Source organism: Anthonomus grandis, chromosome 6 (assembly GCF_022605725.1).
Source record: "Anthonomus grandis grandis chromosome 6, icAntGran1.3, whole genome shotgun sequence".
Lineage (NCBI taxonomy): Eukaryota > Metazoa > Arthropoda > Insecta > Coleoptera > Curculionidae > Anthonomus > Anthonomus grandis.
This window is the reverse complement of record NC_065551.1, coordinates 9,219,817-9,241,922: the sequence shown is the minus strand read 5'-3', so window position 1 is coordinate 9,241,922 and position 22,106 is coordinate 9,219,817. Positions and strand designations below refer to the sequence as shown.

The following is a 22,106-nucleotide window of genomic DNA, read 5'->3' as shown; positions in this document are numbered from 1 at the left end:
TTACTCCGTAAAATTTTTATTTGTATATTTTATACAACAATTAACAGAATTGTACGGTTAGTGCAGTGCTTTATTTCATTCTTCTAATTACACTTATTTACCGAAAAATTGGTGTTTTATTGAAGAAAAAAATCACAACCCACAATAACGTGTGTGGAAAAGCCCATACACAAAACAGACCCTGTATCTTAAATATTAAGAAAGATACCAATAGTGCTCACATAATTGAAGGCACGCTATATTAGTCAATATTGAGTTATGAATCTTTAACACCAAGAAATTGGACAATATTTTCGAGTTCATTTTGTTATCTTGTTTATATTTTTTCTTGTAAGTTTTACTCATAAATGTTATTTATAGGTGTAACCAGTATCATAATATAACATTAAATTACATGTTTTTATTTATTAACTGCGTAGTCCATGAGAAAGAAATAGAGAAAAAGGTCAATTATACAGATCTTTTTTTTATAAAATAAATAATAAAAGTAGTTCTTGTACAATATTAATTAATTTAATTATTACCTTTATATATAAATAAAATGAATATTTATAGATACTTGACAATAAACTGGCATTCAATTAAAATGTGTTAGTGCGGATTCTTAAAAAGACGAATTTTCGTTAACTTTTTGCAGTTGGTAGGTTATAAAATAAGCTCATGGTGTAATATGTTAAATATTATTTTAATATTACGTAGTTGCTACAATTATTTTATAATTTATTTCATAGATCAATGTTGGATTCAGGTTAATAAAGAGGGTATTAGTAAATAAGTGCGACAAACTTTATGTTGTTATGCCGCATGAAAAAATATTGCCCATTTGATATATAAACGTATATCCGCAAATGCTTTGTTTTCCACGTGAGACAGTAGAGCAAGAAGCATGGTCTTTTCCTACTTATAATAACAATGTTAATATTTACACAGATCATTATAATTATAAAATTAAAATTTCACATCATAGATAGAAATACGCATACAATAATACGAACAATAAAAAATTGTTTTAAGCAAGTTTGGGTTGATAAGAATTTACATAAGGCGATAAATAATAAAAACGATCTCTTAAAAAAATGTATACAACTACCAAATAATGAGCAGCTAAGAGCAGAATGCAAAAGGTGCAGTACTTTGGTCAATCGCGGTATAAAAAAAGCTAAAAAGAAATATATATTTTCATAAAGAAAAGTAAAAATCATAGTAAGATCCTAAAGAAAAATCTTAGTCGTTTGTAAGGCCAAAAGAACGCCAAACAAAGGCAGATAACAAATTCAAAAAGCGAGAATGGTAATATTATTTCGGAAAGTAAGGGACTGTCAAAATATTTTAATAACTTCAACATAACTTAGTAACATAGGACCAACATAAGCTTCAAAGTTTAATTGTCAAGAGAGTTTAGTTGAAGGTACATTTATGGAAGAGGCTATATTTCTGTTTTTGATCAATCAACAAGTTGAAAAAACTATACACCAACTAAAAAATAATAAAGCGTCAGGACATGATAATCTTCATTCAGAGACTTTGAAAAATATAAATTCACAGATAAAGGCTGTCTAATAACAAACTTATGCTTTAGTACAGATGTTTTTCCAGATGTTTTAAATAATTTAAGACCAGTTACCCTTATTTCGAATGTATCCAAGATAATTAAAATGATTTTGAAACAAACAGTAAAAACCTATTTTAGGTATATTTGTAGATCTAACAAAAGCATTTGACACGGTTAACCACTCAATACTTTTAAAAAATCAAGAAGGTGTGGCATTTGGGGTATAGCCAATAAAATAATGAAAAGTTATTTGACGGAAACAAGTGGTAAAAGTTAACAATACTTATAGAGAAATGAGAGATATCAACTGTGGAGTATCCCAAGGACCACTTTTATTTAAATATATATTAATATTTTTTTTCTGCACTGAGGGAAGAATCATAAGTATTGACGACGACACGGTTGTTATCTATACAGGAAAGATTTGGCAAGCCCTATAATAAACAGCCAAAAATGACTTTCAATTAATTGCAGATTGGTTTAAGAAAAACAAATTAATAATTAAATGGGCAAAAAAACAAAATATATTAGTTTTATTTCTTACACTAATCATCTAGAATCTTCCTTAAATAGGTGCTTTACAAATTGGTCATTAGTTGTCAATTCCTGCATCATCGTCCATAAAATATTTGAGGATTATTGTACCAGCATCTTAAATGGGATTTACATTTAAAGCAGATGACCAATGAAATTAGAGGTTTAGTTTCAACTTTTAAATATTTTAAACAATACCTATCATTAGATATTCTATTCGTTGGTTTAATCGCATTTGATTTTTGGATTGGTCGGGTGGGATGTACACCATCCCATGATTGCCACTTTGCCACAATTAGGCTTCATTCAAAAATGGATACTAAAAATTATATTTTAAAAAAACCGAGTATTTCCAACCAATTTACTTTATAAGGAAACAAAAATAATGGCCATAGGGAAACTTTACTGTTTTAATTTAAGTGTAAATATATAGAGGAAACAAATTATTCGTGAAACTTTATCGCACACATATCCCACAAGAAGCAGGCTAAATCAAAATGCGCGAGTTGGTGGGAACAAAAAAAATATTGGTCAGCGTCATTTTAAATATTTAGCACCAAAACTATATAATAATTTTATACAGGGTGTCTCAGCGAAAACGAAACAGAGGTATTTTTGGTATGAAAAAATTTTTTTTTTACAAAAATCTCGAACACGTCGATTTTATTTTTGAGGGGGCAACTTTTCCTTACCAAGGCACCCACATACCAGTAACCCTCTTCGAGGGGGTGGGATCACCCCTAAAATCTTAAATAGAAAGAGGGGTCGTGTGATACCTTATTTTAAAGGCCTTTTAAATCTGAATATAACTGCCAAATTTGAGATAGATAGACAGCTTGTCAAATTGTAGAAACAGCGAAAATGAAAAAGGTATTTTGAACTCTGTTTTGGATAATATTTTTAAAAGAATAAGGAAGTCCTAATTTCAAAGGGGTCACTTATTAATTAAGAGGCCACCCTAATACCTGGAACCCTTTACGAGGGGTTGAAAGCACCCCTTAAATCTTAAATAGAAAAAGGGGTCGTGTCATTCCTTATTTTGAAGGCCTTTTTACTCTGAATTTAAATGGTGACTTCTGAGTGACTGATGGATATCTTATGGATATAAAAATAGCAAGAAATATCTTTACTGCCAGTAAAAGTGGAGAGATAAGAAATACCTACCCTTTTCTTTTTGTGTCTTTTAAATAAAACAAGTTTATTTAAATTACGTCAATTTATTAAATGTTCAAATTGTGCCCCGCCTACTTCCATGCAGGAATACAGGTTTTGCTCAAAACAATGCCTGACGTTTTGTAGAACTTCAGGTGTTATCATCTGACACTCATTTATAATTCTCTGGCGTAAGTCTTCTAGGGTGTCTGGTTGGTACGCTACCCAACCAGACTTTTGTTTTTAAATGCCCCCATAAAAAAAATCGAATGGGGTTAAATCGGGTGACCTAGCTGGCCATTCCATAAAAGGTCCTCTCCTTCCAATCCAACGATCAGGAAATATCTCATCAAGATATTGCCTCACACCAGCAGCATAATGTGGAGGCGCTCCGCTCCGTCTTGTTGGAAAACGACTTGATCATCATCAGAATGATTTCCGCCTTCCATTATTTCTACTATTCTTAAAATATACGGCATTTTCCAAGAGATCTCGATACATTTCTCCATTCAAATTTCCGGGCAGAAAAAACGGACCAACAATGGAGCCGCCCAAGATTCCCGCCCAAACATTTAACTTCTCAGGGAACTGGGTATGAACTTCACGAAACTGGCCCGGATTTGCATTTGACCAGTAGCGGCAGTTATGACGATTTACGTTGCCATTAAGAAAAAAAGTACATTCATCTGAAAAGCAAATGTTGTAAATAAGACGCGGATTTACGGTTATCATATCACTAAGCGATTCACAAAATTGCACTCGTCTGTCAAAATCGTCCTCATTCAGTTCTTGCACCAGATGAATTTTGTAAGCATGGAATTTATTATGCTTAAGTATCCTATGAAACCTACTTTTGCTTACTCCTGTACTCGTCGCCAATTTTCTGATACTTATTCCTGGCTCGGCATGAAGTTGACCTAGGACAGTTATTTGCATTGCTTCATTGACAACAACAGCATTTTGAACCTCACGCTTTTTATTTAAGACACTCCCAGATTACCTAAATTTAGCAACTATTTCTAGAACGTATTTTCTGTTGACTCGTTTTTCTGGATGAAGGTCATTAAATTCTTGTACCGTTCTATTGGCACAATTGTTATGCCGAAAGAAAAACTCTATCATCTCAACCCTCTCTGCAGTAGAATAAACCATTGCTAACAGTGTTTCAACACGTAAAAGACTGGGTAATAATTTAAAACTATTTAAAAAATGCTGCTTTATGAAAAAAGTATCAATGATATTTAGCAAGCTAAATAAATTCTTCAGATACTTGTGTTCGCATTTTATTTGGTATTTTGTTTTTATTTATGATATGCTGATAAGGTGTAATAACAATAATATTAACAATACTAATAAATTTTTAATCATGTTTTAATGATCCAATAAAAAAAATTGTAAGAAAGGGTTTCAGGCATAAAGGTTTATTTAAAGCATTTTTTCCAGAATTTTATTTGGCTTTCATATCCAGAAGAAATCCATCAGTCACTCAGAAGTCACCATTTAAATTTAAAGTGAAAACGCTTTCAACATAAGGTATAACACGATCCCTCTTTCTGTTTAAGATTTAAGGGGTGCTTTCAACCGCTCGTAAAGGATTCCAGGTATTAGGTGGCCTCTTAATTAATAAGTGACCCCTTCGAAAATAGAATTTCCTTGTTCTTTTAAAAATATTATCCAAAAAAGAGTCCATAATACCTTTTTCATTTTCGCTGTTTCCGCAATTTTGACAAGCTGTTTTATCCAGAGAAATAATTTTAGCTACTTCAAATTTGGCAGTTATATTCAGAATTAAAAGACCTTTAAAATAAGGTATCATACGACCCCTCTTTCCATTTAGGATTTTAGAGGTGATTCCACCCCCTCGAAGGGGGTTGCTGGTATGAGGGTGCCTTGGTAAGGAAAAGTTGTCCCCCTCAAAAATAAAATCGACGTGTCCGAGATTTTTGAAAAAAAAATTTTTTTTCATACCGAAAATAGCTCTGTTTCGTTTTCGCTGGGACACCCTGTATAGCATGCTATATAACATTAAAAAAAAATTATTGTCGTTAAACTTGCTCTTATAGGCATTTATAAATTGTGTATAAACTTTAAAAAGGCCCACGCTTATAAAATATTTTTATTCTATTAAACTCATTTAATAGTTTTATATAAGATTATAAAATCGATTTCAGTCCATAATAAAGCATTTACAAAATTATTTTATCAATGTTATATTATTGTTTTATTACTAACTTATAAGACTATATAAATACAATTATAAAATATAATTTATTTTAATCAACACGATTTGTATTCGGCTGAGATTATTTTATCACACTCATACAGATTAATAAAATTAACAAAATTTAAAAGAACACCACGTCTATTATGGCGGCTTAGGTGATCATAGCTGTAATGATTATTATATAAAAAAATATTACTTTGGGGTTCTCTGGGCGTATATATTTTCTTATATAATTTATTATATATTATATTATTTAATTTTTGCATATTCGCATTTCAATGTCCCTCCGAAATATTTAAGACTTTGAATAAGTAAAAAGATGTTCCTATTAAGATGGAAATTTTTTCTCTCAGTTTTGCCTTTATATTATGTACATAAATAAATTAGAAATATCACAAACTCATTCGTAATTCTGTTTTTCTTAAAATTGCATATGCATTAATTTAATTCGTAAAAACCAACATGGCGGAAATAAACCTAAATAAATGTCATTAAAAAATGGCGTCATTAGATAAATCTATTTAATTTTATAAGAAACATTAATATAACATAATTATTTTATTTGTGATAAAAGATACATATATATTTTTTAAAAGTAATCCGCTTAAATTATAATTGTTTTATTTGAGAACGCTATCAATACTTAACAGATGGCGCTTTTATAGGTGTAAAATTCAAGAGGACAGGATTGAATTTGAGGATGATTTTGCTATTCTAAAAGATCTAAAAGAATAATGTTTAAATGTTCATTAACCTTATTAGTACTATTTGTGGCTGCCACTTCATCATCAATATATTATATGTCAGCATTCTGACCAATTTCCAATGCTTCAGGTTGGGTTGGGTTGGGTTGGGTTGTGAAATGTTGAAATGTTCTCTGATGAACACAGCAATCTAATTACCTCACTATCATTTGATTCATAATGAACGATTTTTAATGATATGGTTTTTAAAATATTCTTTATTACTTTCCTTTTAAAATTCCCGATTTTAATGTTTACCTAGAAATTTTAGACATTTTCAAAAAAAAATCATACTTGGTAAATTAGTATTGGCAAGAAAACATAAAACAGATTTTATTTTAGCAGATATCAGATATCATAAGCGCAGTCTTCAAAAAGTTATACTTCATTCACCTAATATAATTTACTACAAAACCTTTATAAAATGATTTTATATCTGTTTTATATATATATATATATATATATTAAAACAATTATAAAGCAACTAAATAACAAATCTTGCTTAACATAATATAGTTATATAAGATCGTTTTATAATTGCTTTATAGCAAATTTCTTATTTCATTATAAAAATATTTTATTAAACTGTCACATAGTTATTTATAAAACTTTGTTTTAAAATAAGGTTGTTTAATTTTAAAGCGTATTCTTAATTTTTTTAGTATGTAGAAATATCTAATAGCCGGTTGCTAACATTTTACTAATGTTAAATTAGCGATTTTTTATTATGAAGCTTTTAATATGAAATAGTATTATAGCTACTTAGTAAATAATTTTCCTTTTATTAAAATAATTAATATACATTCTTTCTAAGGCCTCAGTTATGGAAATGGTCGATAAGCTTTACGACTGTATGCTGAGTTGGATCCAGAGCATAGGGTACTCCATCCCACAATAATTACTTGTCTTCATCAACGCTTGCGCGAAATGGCAGAATATTGGCGCTTATAAAAGCATGAGCTATTCAACTAGAAGCGACAGCTCAATTGCAGTTAATTTCAGAGTCACCTAAAATAAGTACTCGAAACACTGCTAACATTATACAACGTATACAAGCTCTGCTTGTACGTCTATATACGTCTTTTTACACCTATTTTTGGCCAATGGATTCTTCACGAATTCCCTCAAATTCATGATTTTTTGAATAGCGTTTTGCTTACTAACGAGGCCACGTTTTGATGATATTGTATACAAAATATTAATACATCACTTCCTTTAAACCAAGACCTTTAACTTAGGATTTGATTTATTACTATTAAGTGACTTATATGCTGAAGAAAATCTACATGGAATCTTTGAATTTTTGTTTTTAACATTAGTTTTCATATTTCCTCCCACAACGACTAACAGACGATTCTTAACTTAGTTTTCTCCAGAAAGCTTAAATTTTTGTTGGAATTTTTTTTTCCTTATTGGCTTGACTAATTTCCGCGAATAGGAAAATCAGTGAGACAAAGAGTTAAGTGTAATATCTAAGGGAAGCCAAGAAAAAATTATAAAGTATCATTTTTGAGAAAAGTTTTAAGTTTTTAACTTCAAAAAATGTACGATCATGAACGTACAATTAATTTTTTTTAATCATTCTGAAATAAAATAGTTATGAAATATTTAAATTTTCTTTTAGGGGTTCAACGATGTAAGTTTTCACGGCAGTGATGAAATCCCCACTCCCAATATTGATGCATTGGCCTACAATGGAGTAATTTTAAATAGTCATTACACACAAGCATTATGTACTCCTTCTCGAGCGTCATTTCTTACTGGGAAATATCCCATTCATTTAGGTAAGTGTATAGTTATCAAAATTTCATAATGTGTATAAAAGAATTACATAAAATATAATGGTATACAATTAGAAAATGCAAATTTATTTACTTTCATAATCATGTATAAATCAACTGATACAAAACTATCGAAGATTGCATCAGCTCTTACTCATCATTGTCGATAAAAAACCATTTCTAACTTAATGCATAAAAATGTTGATATATTTTACTTTAAAATAATCAGAAATGTTTATATCCCACTATTCTTAATGTTGTGTAAATATTTTCTTTGTTTGAAATTGACTCAGGCTTTCTGAAATAGAACTTAAATTTTCCAACGGTGAGAATTAACAATTAATTTTCCGTTAAATTATAATCGCTATATTTTATATAAAAAGACTTGTCCTGACTGATAATCAACGTATGTACAGCCCAAATGGTAAAACCTAGAAATATAAAATTTGGGGACAACATTCCTATGGTTATGTAGACGTCCACTAAGAAGGGATTTTTTGAAATTCCTTTCTTAGTGGACAGTTCCTTTATTAGGAAGGGGTTGAAACCACCCCTTATGTATCATAGGTTCAAAACTAAGTACTTTTTTAAAAACGGTGAAACACGTCATTTTTATTTTATTTTTTTACTCAATTTCCATTTTTTTGTTTTTTTTTTTAAAGGGGTTAAAACCACTCTTTAAGATTTGAACATCTTTTTTTAACCTTAAATTCATTGCTTTTCGGAAAAAAATTGCAAAACACTTCAATTTAATTTAATTTTTAATGAAAACAACCCTCAAGAGGTGATATGGGGTAAAAATTTCTTCTACGAAAATTCTTTCTTTTTAAACTTATAGCGTTGAAAATTGATATTTTTACATATTATTATGTATACCTAAGTAGTGAGATTTAAATTTTATTTATGCCAACTAACCACTCCCGACGCTGCTCAGCTTCGGTGATCGGACGAGAAACGGGTATTCCATTCGGGTCTGTCCGTTGCATGTAAACAATTTGATTTTGCTGCGTGCCTGTCCCCTTTTTTTGTCCAAAATTTAATTTTTCTCGATTTACGTTGTAAATACGTTATGATATTGATGATCAATAAAAAAATATTTGGATTATAATATTTTTTATGATGGCAAGGTACACATTTTATCCTGAGGCCGCGCTCACGAAATAAAAGGTGGCACACGGAGGGAAGCTTCTCATCTCTTTCTTTAAGAAATTTTTTGCTTTGTTTATTACAAGTCGCAGGGCCAGACTCAAAGATAGCAGGGATTAATTTGAGACAGGATTGCTTTACGCATGGACAATTCCATGTAGCCTGTTCTAGAACAAGTTCACCAAAAAGCTGAATGATTCTGGCTCAAGAAGACAAAACAAAAAATGTTGTTTACAAAGGAGTTTTTCAGTAGAACTTTTCTTTTACTTTCAAATTCCACGCAAGCAACGCGGCGGGCATTCAGCTAGTTCTATATAAAGGCTAATCCTACATTTTTTTTGCAAAATACACTGACGTCTCACGCAAAATTTTGTATTTCAAAGTTAGTTGCGCAGTTTCATGGATTTTTGACAATTTAAACACCTAAAAAATATCTGTCCATGAGCAATCAGTTATTTTCAATATAATTTAAAAAGTAGCCATCTAAAAATTGAACTTGTTGCTGATAATTATTTCTGAACATAAACAAAGATTGAAGGTTTTGGTTTATTAGATAATAATATAATGTAAGTTTAGATTAGAATTTATTTGGTGCGTAAATTCATTTGTACTAATACTAAAGCACATTTACATCTAGCTATTTACATCTGTGACTAAAGTACATTTTTTTTTGCGAACTAGCCGCTTCTCGGAAACGGAAGTAAAAAGGCGTATATAAATTTTTGTCTATTACTACTATAAATTTTACTGTGTACATACAAGCTATTCTTAAAAATTAAAGCAATTGCTAACTTTATAACAGTCGACACAAACTTTTTTTAAAGAAATTAATTCAAGAATTTTGTTTTTTTGACAAAACAAAATTCATGAAAACTAGTGATCACTCACTTGTGAGTGGTGGTAAGCTTATTGCTTTTTGAGATCGTTCGACTTTTGAGCCCTTTCAAAATATCAACTGCTCTAGCTGGAACTATCCTTCTTGGAGATTCTGGAGGTGATGCACTATAACCGAAATCGAAAGTCATCACTCAAAAACAAGTTTAACTTAAATTTAATCTCAATTAATAACATAATAATCTAATTATTAATAATGCTTGCAAGCTCATAAATAATATATTAACTTATATAAAGCTCTAATAATCTATTTTCGTAACTAAAATTATCTGGCGTAATTGACCATTTACATAGAAAAAACATTATTATATTACCATACTCTATACTTCAGACTGAGATATGGATATAGAAATTAAATTTCAACTTTTTCAACTTCTGCAAATTATATTTTTTTAGCGTATTTTACCTCGCTAAATAGAACAAACAAAATTTTATTACCATTCTATATTATATTCTCTTCTGGGACTTCCCGAGCACGACTCCCAAGTCACCTCTAAAAATAAAAGACCGACGGAAACCCTCCTTTAAATTTAGCTGATGTGTAACATTCTCAAAAGTCAAGTCCCAATATTGTTTTCAAAGGGCCAACACCAGCGATTTTTTTTGCGAAAAAAGCTTGAAAAACAGGAACTAAAACGGTTTTTATCTCAGTGCTCTGCAGAAGCAAATTGAGGAGAACTAGTTCATAAAGCTCTTTGGGAGTATTCTATTAACAGAAACTCTATTTCTTTTCAAAACCCAACAAAATTTCTTTCAGATTCAACAAAATTTTTTCTCGGCGCCTTTAAATTCTTGTTGATATGCACAAGCACCTACGCTGAAATAAAGATTTCTTCATATCACAATTAAATTTGGTATAGTAATAGAATCGTAATTTGCAGTCTAAATTTATTACCTAAAATTCGATATGTACTAATGCAATTTGCAATAATTAAAATTAACATTATCTGGCATAGTTTTTACTAGTCTTTATGGCACTTGCTTAGACTGAAACGGTGATATAAATTAAACTTCTTCACTCTTTTTTTTCTATAATTCATTTTTAAATTACTGTTGAATATTGACATAAAATATTGATTATTGATATAATTATTATAGTAAGTTGCGTCTCCTTAAGTTTATTTCTTTGTAAAACGTTAGGGTTTGCCGTAGCAGGAATGAAACACTATAAGGTTAGTGCGACATTTCGCCGGTAAATTTTTAATAAATATTCCAAATTGCAATTAAATAAACAATATATAGGCGACGTTTAAATTTTAATAAATATTATGCATGGCATAAAACATAATGTTATTCAATTTTTTTGCAAAATACCCAATTTGTAATAAAAAATCCGTAAAAATTGAAGCGTTAATTTACTTTTCACTCGCAAAATGTCTACACTTTGTAGAAAAACGAGATCCGATCTCGTTTGTAGCGCTTCGAGGCCCGTGCATTCGGTACTACATAATGACTTCTAAAGCACGCGCATTCGAAGAAATAAAATTCTAACAATTAACCTATTGCAACCAACCACCTTTTTACAAGAATAAAAAAATAAAAAGACAAAAGTTAGTTGTTACCATTTATTTGATAATATTCAGAATTTTTTTTAATAATAAAAAAAGTTGTAGGGCATACCTTAAGTAAAAAAAATCAATGATATTAAATAAATCTTTTTTAGATATAATTTTTTTCCTCATTTACAGTGAAAATATTTAATTGATAATTAAAGATTACAAAAAATTGGACAGGTTCCAAGTTTAGCTTAAAAAAACCAAAGACTATATATGATTATGGTGAACAATGAAAAAAAATTTGATGCTATAGCATTTTTCTCCATTAGTCAATATTTGAACTTTAATAACTTACGTCTCTTACACTAGAGAATAACTAAAACATATCAATTTTTTTTATTCCTTATTAAAATTTTATAGCACTTATACTTAAACATTATACAGAATAGCCCGTCAAAAATAGTCTAGCCAAGTTTACGACTCTTAATGTAAACATTTAAAAAGATTCTAAAATCCGTATACTTTTTTTCCAGAAGAATGTATTTTCAAAGAAATTCTACCCCTTAGCAGCGTTCACCATTTTTTTTATTAAGAAAAGTGATATGTTGCGATACATGTTTGGAAAGAGATTACATTCCTTAACATGGCGCTTGGTTTTTAAATTTCAGCGACACGACGGGTCGGCGATAAATTGAGTTTAATTTTCTTGATTAGTACTTACATTTTAATGTAATACTAATATTATACTAGAACTAAATTTAATAAAATAAATAAATATGACAGTTACAATAAGCAAATTTTTTAATATTTGTAAAATCTAAATTAGTAAAATGACTATTACCTATATAGTGAAAACTGTGACATGTTAAACTTGTTACCTTGGATGCCGACAATAATTCCAATTGTCACCCACTTACAGGAAACACAAAAATAGATTGTAATCAATAATAAGGCTAAAGTTGTTTTATTTGAACTGTTAAACCACAAATTAACATAATAAGAAGAAAGGAAATAAGCAGAATATTACTGCACCTACCAAATATAAAATAGGATTCCAGAGATGACCGTAATAGTTTCTGTTCAATAGACTGCAAAGAATCTGCAAATATGTTAATGTTATCACCAAAGTGGCTAAGTATTTTTTACAGACGTAATATAAAAGAGATCTAAGCATATTAGTGTTGGAACGCTGGTAGTAAAACAAATACGGGTAAAACAAAGGCTGGTAGTAAAACAAATATTTTAATAAATTGGGACTAATAATAAATAATTCGGATATTATTTCATAAAATTGTAAATAATGTTCATTATCATCATCATTTACTTCTTGAAGAAGTTCATAGGGTATTATTTATAACACTTAAAACTGCTTAGTCTGCGAAACTCCTATTAAATCGGAAAGTTTTCAGGTATTTATTATAGGATTCATAGTAACATAATTGAGCCAACTACTTTCACTGCATCATTTCTCATCAAATTTTTTAATTACTCTCTCTTTTTTATACCTTTTATTTTTCCCTGAACCAGACTGCCAGAAATTTGCTATTTTTGATTGAATTTCCTATATGTTTAATGACCGAACAATAACAAGTTAAATTACTTAAGGTATTTCACTTATCCCATTTTTCGTTGATTTGGCAGTGAAATTAATGATGGCGATTAAAATTAGGTACTGAAAGACATAAAATGCTTTTATTGCAACTTTCCGATTGAAATTATTATTTTCCTTCAGAAATTGCATAAATATTGGGTATTTCTAAAGTGTGATTCAAAAGCAATTTATGGAATTAATAATAATTAATATATCCTTGAATATAATCCATGTAACTTAGGTTTTGAGCTAGTTGCTTTATAAATACCAAAAATAAAAAATACTTGCACACATTTCAATCAACTTACCAGAAAATGATAATTCAATAATCTCACTTTTAAACTATAAACCTTAACATAATAAAAAAACGCTTAAATCCACACACTAAACAAGAAGATTGAACAAAACTGAGATTCTGTTTATTTTGATTAAGCAAATAGGTTAAAAAATTAAAACGTTACGCACTGATTTTACCAGAATTCCCTGAAACCAATCTATTTTACATACCATGATACATAAATATACATAATACTATGATTATTCAACAAGTTATGTATATCAAAAGGTTTAATTAAGAAATGTGGTTAAAAATAAATGTTATCAAAATAAAGTTTTAAACCGAAAACTAAATCAAGGTATAAATTATTTTTCCATCAACTAGTCACCTAAAAACCGCCAAATAAAACAATGTTTCTGAAGTTCTAAAGTGAATAAACCCTTACTTACAGAAAGTCATCATATTACTATAATAATTGTGGTTTTTATCATGGTTGTCTTACTGCACAAAACAAAGATCATTTTTATACCTAAAAACCAATCAAGTTAAATAATAAAATAATCAAAGCATAAAAAATATGCCATTCATACTATTACTTTAAAAGTTAAAGTGCGGTCAGTAATATAATTATTATTACGTAATGAAGTTCATGGTTGATTAAGTCATGAAGCTAAGTTAGTAATTATAGGAATTTTATTTTTTTTATATGTGTTTAGAATTACTTAGCATGATGCCTTTTTAAATCAAATAAAAATTACAAAAAACATTAAAAATGTATGATGACTTCTTAAATCTTTTTTTTTTCTTCAACCATTGCCTAAATATTTGTACTTTGCGCATACAGGCACTACACACATCATATTTTTTGTATTATATCCGTTTTACTAAAACACATACACACAACCATGCCAAGGCTGAGACTCGACCTTACTCGTTCTTGTTCGGTATAAACTGCTATGTGGACGACTAAGCTTTAGGACTTTCCTTGAGGACATAATCACTGCTATTTATATGTGGTAATCTTGAGTTACCAAACTTAAGGCTCTCCTTATGTTTATTTCATAGTAATAAAAACTTAAATCGTACAAAAATTTCTACGTATACATGCTATATTTACTGCAAAATCTCCATGCATAAACTATACAGGGTGGCCCATCGAAAAAGTACCGCAAGGCATTACAGGGTGGGAAAAAATTTTTCGACAAAATCCAAAAATACGTCAAGCATGTTTGTCAGGAGGACAACTTTTGACATAAAAACCATTTCAAAAAACTTAACCCTCTAAGCGGGGGTGACATCCCTTAATTTTTTTCAAAGTCAAGTAGTATCTCTTTAAAAGAATCTTGTCATTCCCTATACAACGCTACTTAGTTTTTAAAAATCGAGTCACTCAAGTTGTACATTCAAGAAATAAGGGCTCTTAAAAAAAGTTAAACAATAATGTGTACGAAAACTGCAAAAAGCGATTTAATACTTACCATTTTAATCAAGTAAATGCTCGAAGTGCTGTCCGCCAATGTTCATGCAGTGATTCAAATTATTTTCAAACCATTGCCGAACGTTTAGAAGCATTTGCGGTGTTACTTCGCGACATACGTAAATAATCCTTCTTCGCAACTATTCTAATGTAGCAGGTGGAATTTTGGAAACTACGGATTTTATGTGTCCCCACAAGAAAAATCTAAAGGACCACTCAATTGCGCCCCTTCGTCTTATCCAGCGTACTGAAAATCTGTCATTTAAATAGTTGCGTACATTTAGTGAGAAATGTGGAGGAGTTCCGTCTTGTTGGAAAATCAATTCCTGATATTTGTATGCGCGGTCCTCTTCTATGATATCTGTTAGAGCTGGGTCAATGGCATTTTATAACAAATCTAAGTACATATCGCCTGTTAAATTTCCAGGGAGGAAAATTAAAAGAGCCCACAATGGAATTTTCAAAAATACCAGTCCATACAACTTTTGGGGGGTTGTGTGTGTATTTCGCGGAAAATCCTTGGCTTGCTGTGAGCCGAATAACGGCAATTGTGGCGATTGACTAAACCATTTAGGAAGAAAGAACACTCGTCCGAAAAACACACATTAAATATGAAATTATTATTGTTTTACGCTCGCTCACACATAACTTCGCAAAACTGCAACCGACGATCAAAGTCGTCTTCATTCAATTTTTGCACGATGCCGTTCATTAAATAAATCCGCGACCCGATTTCCACACTCATTGTTTTAAAAAAAAAGCTTAAAATAATCTCTACTCTTTCTGCAATTGAGTACACATAATTGATGACAAATTTTAAGGTCCAACAATTTTTAAACACTTTTACCACAAAAACTCTTCTCGTTTCTCGCATCCTTATCTTTTGTTTACTTGAAATGATTAAATTAGTGTTTCGACTTAAAGATGTGTTCTATGTTCACTCTGGCTTTAGTCTCACTCTCTTAATAAATTTTAATGATATCGTCACACATTACTGTTCAACTTTCAAGAGCCCATATTTCTTGAACAAGTGACTCGATTTTTAAAAACTAAGCAGCGTTGTATAGGGAATGGCAAGACCTTTTAAGGAGGTATCACTTGACCTCCCGTCCTATTTGAAAAAAATTAGGGGATGTCACTCCTGCTTAGGGGGTTGAGTTTTTTGAAATGGTTTTTATATCAAAAGTTGTCCCCCTGACAAACTTGACGTGCGAAATTTTGCAAAGTCGCGCGTGTACACCCAACACCCACTCAAAGACAAGGCCTTAGTGCTTGGCGCGTGGCGTCATCGATGTGGGCCACCGATTTTTAAAAACCAAGGGATTTCATATGCTTATATCTCAATATTTGGCTTATTTTAAAAAATGCTAGGAATAGAATAGAGTTCAGGAAACATTCAAAGGTATGTTTTAGTTCTGGTTGAATGTCAGATTAAATATTATGGTGTAATATTTAATGCAGACTCCCAACTCCCCCACATCTGCACCAAAATTCAACATAGGTATTTATAATAATTTTTTTATACCATCAAGTAGTAAAAAATGTTATATAATTAAATTTATATATGTTATATACACATAAATACATATATTGACTTTAAAAGCTTAAAAAGCTTATCATACTCCAGTTCATGTAATTTTTTAATTGCAGAAAAAGAAGCTTTTTCTGCTTTTTTGACACTTCGAAGAATTTTTTCTTCGAAGTGTCAAAATCAGGAAAATAAAATTTTTGGTCTGGTTTAGAGTTAAGCCAATTATTAAATACACATTTAAGAAAGTGAACTGTGTCAAATAGGTAAAATAATGGTCTCTATTATCTATGGGATGAGGATAAACAATGCTAAGTTGGTCTGCAGTTGAAAAATGACTCATGGCTTTCCCGTTAATGGCATTATAATCACTTATAACACAAAAAACTATGTACCCAATCTCCTCTAAATTTTCAATAACTGTCTTAATAAAATTATAAAGTATGTCTGATGTAATTTTGGAGATGGGAGCTATGTGAACTACTTCCTTAAAGCTGGAACACACACTGGTAATCATAAAAGTAAATGCCGAGGAAGCTAGAGACTTATTATTGACTGATGTTCCAGTGATATTACCGCCTTTATAGTCCATGTAAGGATCAATATGAATTTCATCAAAAAGTAGTGTCACACAAATCTCTCATGATCCTTTAGTAAACTAAACACATTTCGGGCATAAGTTAAAAACATTTTTTTTTCATCTATGTGGGGATCGGTCATGTGTTTGTTACAAATACCCATTATAGTTTGAGGATGTGGTAAAATTAGGGATCCATAATCTCTTAAATTGTGTACATGACACATTAAACTTGTATACATGAGGACTAATAGTATAGATTATAGAAGTCAAAATTATTGTACTACATACTTGAATATCTGTACCTTTCCTTTGCAGTTGTAAGCAAAGCTAATTGTTCACAAATAAAATCTAAAGCATGCACTATTTTGTTGTCTTCAAGGTTTTTAAAACTTTTTAGATGTTTGACACAAAATCGAACACACGTTTTATTTTATTTATGTCATTTGATGGTTTGACATGATCGAGAATAGTATTGCCAAGGGTATTGGTAAAGTCCAGTGCAACGATATATTAGAATGGTCACCCGTCAAAACACCAGCATTCCACCTGCCAAACAATGTCATCCACTTTCTATTTACATTGTTTGACAAGTAAAATGCTGGTGTTTTGACGGATGACCATTCTAATATATCGTTGCACTGGACTTTGCCAGTCTCGGTAGCAGAATTTGGATTTAAGTCACAGTCAGGGTTGTCATTATTGGTAACATTTTCCTCCAAAGGCAGGGTAATAATAGTAAGGTCTATTGCTTTAAGTATTGCATATAAATCATCTAAACTATGGGAAGTATATGGAGTTTTAAATTTTGATGTTAAAACACAAACTGGCTCGCTATATAAAAAAGTTTCAACATTTAAATTAAAATTAAAAACAATTGCCCAATTAATGCATGGACCAGGTGTGTATTCAATTTTAAAATTGTTAGCTTTTTGCTGTCTTGAGTCTCACTGTGAGCAGTAAACCAATCTTTCGGTAGTTTAAAAGCAGAAAATTTTTCAATAAACTCTTCAAAACTGTCAAAATTATTTTGTTTCTCATGCTTGCCAAAGTCAATTTTGCTTAATTCAAGGGCTTTTGCTAACTTCAACTTGTCAATATTTTTAAACTTTTCATCTTTACTTGGCGTTACCCATTTTCGCCTTAGATTTATATCCTTAGGAAAACCGAAGACATGCACTTTAGGACCGTTTTTATAGTGTCCGTTACAACCCGGAACACAACACTTTTGAGGCATATTTACACTCTGGTATTAACTACAAGCCGAACTAGGAGAAAAACATTAAATTAAACACGAACTAAAGTATTAAAGTCTGATATAAACAAATAAATCCGCGGCGCGCCGGAGAACCGGTTTTTCCGAGGATTTTTCTAGTCCGAAAATACGATTTTGCGATTTAAAAGTACGCGAAGACTACATAAATATTAACATACACGTTTCGCGGAAATAAACAGTTCCGATTTTAGAAAAAAACACAATAATGAGCTAATGTTTACTGCGGATCTCGTCAGAATTACCGGCAACCACAGAACATAAATATAAACAACCTAACCTCTCGTTTCATCAGGTGGCACAACTAGTAGATGCGCCGTTGTCAGATTTATATAGAAAGAACTCCTATTAGCAAGTAACAAGGTATTAAGTAGATAAATGATAAAATTTGAAAAAATGGAAGTTTAAAATATAAAAAGAGAAATAAGGATGCACTCTTTTTTTTAACTAAATTGTAAAGTAAGAGCAGTTAAAGATATAGATTTAATTATTTTAAGATAGTAATAGAGCATCCTAACGTTCACGTCAATCTGCAAAGTCTGGCAGCGTTGCAGGCAGCCTTCCGCGGATGAACAACCGCAGCGTCAACAGCTGAATTCACCCGAAAAGCAACCCGAAGTGCATGGCCCAAACGCGTGACGTCACGAGCAAAATTTTTTGGAGCGCTTTGTCCTTTGGTAGAGGTGTTATTGGTACGCCGCCTCGGCCGACCCGAGGACGGGATTAGTAAACATCTGACTTTCGTGGGAGTTGCGTCGTTTGGTGACAAAATGTTCCAAAATATTACGCGAAAATCCAGGCATTTTTAAATTATTTATTCTAATGCGGGGTTTACAGACATAACAATGTGTAAAACCAGCATAGAATTGTAATCTTAAAATGTTTAATATGCTTTGTTTTGCATAATGAAAATTAAAACGTTATTCTAATAAAAAATAAAATATCACGTTAGTAAATAGGGCGTGTAAAGTGCCATCGATAAAAAATGGTCCTATAACATTGTCGCCCTAAATACCTGCCCAAACATTCAATTTCTTAGGATACTGGGTACGAAACTGAATCAAATTTTTCTCGTTTTCCTGAGACCAATAAGGAACAATAGCAGGATTGTGTTTGCCATGTAATGAAAAAAAAGATTCATCAGAAAACAAAATATTTTTTTTTAAATATTCGTTTCTATTCGTCTTTTCCATCATGGTTTCACAAAATTCCATTCTTCGCCACTGGTCTTTAGGAAATATTTCCTGAGTTTTTGAATACTTGAAACATTTGTACCCATATTTTTTCCAGATACGAGCAACAGTTTTACTGCTCATTCCCAGTTCCTCTCCAACACTTCTAGTGGACCGTGTCGAATCAAGTTCTAGGGTACTGCAAACCATTTCTTCCCGCCGTTCTATATCCTGGACCACTTCAACAGGTGGTTCTTGACGTTTTGTGTGGCATTTTTTATAATCTTGTAAACAAAAAGATGTCTCTTTTGCACAAGGAATCGGTCTATTCTCAAATGTCACTGTAAACAAATCTCTACATTGTACTGCCGAATTGCCTCCATAAAACCATTTAATTAGTTAAACTCTTTCGGAAGGGGTATAAACAGCCATAGTGAAAAAAACATGAAAATAACGCTCAAAAATTATTAATGCAACGTGCAGTAACACAGCAAAGTGAGGTCTGCTGACTCCCGGTTCAAAAAATAAAAACGAAAAATTCCGCCGCCTGCAAGCCGCAACCAAGCGGTGTTGCCATTATTTTGGGTAATACGTAGCTCACGATAACACGATCTGTATAGCACTGATGGACGTGCTACGAAATATTAAAAGTCTGCTTATAAAATGCCAAATCTTCAGCGATGAGACTTTTAATTTTATTAGGAAAAAAACCGTTGAACAAGTGAATAATAAATTAAGACAAAACTTTAATTTTTACTTTTGGTATCGAATTAAGTTTCATGCAAGAAATTAGGAAAAAAAATTGTAAATATTGTAAATAAAGTAACTCTTTAACCCCATGTACTATGTATATAAAACTTTTTATTATGTTTATATATTTATTACGTATGCATAGTTCATTGTACTTTGTTTCTTAGCATAATTGATAATAAAAAGTTATTTAAGATCTATTTCGTTGCAATGTAGAATATAGTTTTATTAAATATATTTATTTAAAGTAGGCTGACCTATGCTTTCGAATTGCACATCTTATTTTTTTATATACTCTGTGGAGTAAATTTTGTATACTCTATACATTGCTTAAAAGATATTTTGGGATACATAGGACAAATCACTTATGGACTATATGTACATTGTACATACCTAAGAATTATCGAACTATAATACCCAATCGACATGGCGGCTTACAAGTATAGCATGTATATTTTGCTCATACTAAAAATCTGCTTAGTTTTCAAGTTAAACGTTGGAAAAATATACATTTTTTTGCACCATTAGATAGTGTGAAATGTGTAGAGTTGAAATGTGCAAAGAAATGTTGGTGTTTCTATAATATATTACTATAAAAAGAAAGACAACATCTGTAAATAATTATTGTTTTCATTATCACCATAAACAAGCAGCCATAGTTTTTCGATGGCGGGGATATGTGCAAACTGCAAACTATCTACAGCCGGCGCTCGATCCACGGCACCTATTCAGTGTGATAGCTGCCAGGCGGACCTGCATGTCGCGTGTACAGGCCTCTCTGCGGATGACCACTCGCGCCTTACGCGTATTAAAATCACACTGAAAATCCTTTGCAATGGCTGTAATGAAAACTTTGATCAACTGACCGCTATGAGGGAGTCTATTGTGGCAATGAAAGTGGACCTCTTAGACAAAATCTATATACTGAACACTAAAATCAGCCATCTTGAGACTCAAAGAGACTCAATCTCGAGGACTCCAAGTGCTGTTTAGCCAAAAACGTTGGAAGAAGTTCGCCGAAGCGGTTGAAAGAATAAATATATCTAAGAAGGTCTTGATTAAAGGGATTCCAGAATCTTGGTGACGTCACACTCGTAAACAAAAGGATACTACGAAGGTCATGAAACCATTAACTGTCATAGATGAGAACGTACCAGCTCCAATTTCCGTTTTGAGATTGGGTCAAGTACCAAAACCCGGAGGACGCCCTCACTACATTAAAGTTACCTTTGCTGATGCTAGCACGGTAAAGAAACTGTTACGTCACAAAAATAAACTCCTGGATAATGACCTTACCCGCTCTATCAAAATATGAGATGACAAAACCAAAAATCAACTTAACTATTTAACCCAATTACGAGAAGAACTTGAACGTAAAAATGCTAATGGTGAAGATTACCTTACCATTAAGTACATAAAAGGGGTACCAGAAATTGTGTCTGTTGACACAAAAAACGATTAGATACATCTTTTCTCCAATGGAAAATCTTATATACAAACCTAGGCAGTTTATTGGCTAAATACAACGAGTTTGTCTACAAAATTCAACTAACAAACCCAAATCTTATTTTTATAACCGAAACATGGCTTTCAAATAAAATACCTGACTCCATGGTTGACTTACCCGGGTATACTTTATTCAGAACAGATAGAACAAATAAACCTGAGGGCGAAGTTTGCGCCTATGTAAGCAATCAAATTTTAATTGATTTTTCTTCGCAAAAGTTAAGATTTTCTTCTGAGAACATAGACACCCTAATATTAAAAATAGCAAGCAAAGATATTTCTTTTACTTTTATGTGTATCTATCGGCCCCCCGCAACTGATACCAGTTTGGAAAACAACAAAAAGCTTTTTGAAAAGATGCAAGACTTGTCAAGGACATGTGAAAATTTAGTAATAGTCGGTGACTTTAATTTTCCTAGTTTAAAATGGCCGC

At 31.3% G+C, this 22,106-nt stretch overlaps 1 protein-coding gene across 1 annotated transcript in view; it reads left to right on the top strand.

Annotated features, from left to right (window-relative positions):
- LOC126737046 (arylsulfatase I-like) overlaps positions 1-22,106 on the top strand; it is an 82,083-nt gene that overhangs the window by 20,220 nt on the left and 39,757 nt on the right. Inside the window, exon 2 of the mRNA XM_050441732.1 lies at positions 7,830-7,989. Coding sequence (XP_050297689.1) covers positions 7,830-7,989 — 160 coding nt within the window. The remainder of the gene's footprint in view (positions 1-7,829; positions 7,990-22,106) is intronic.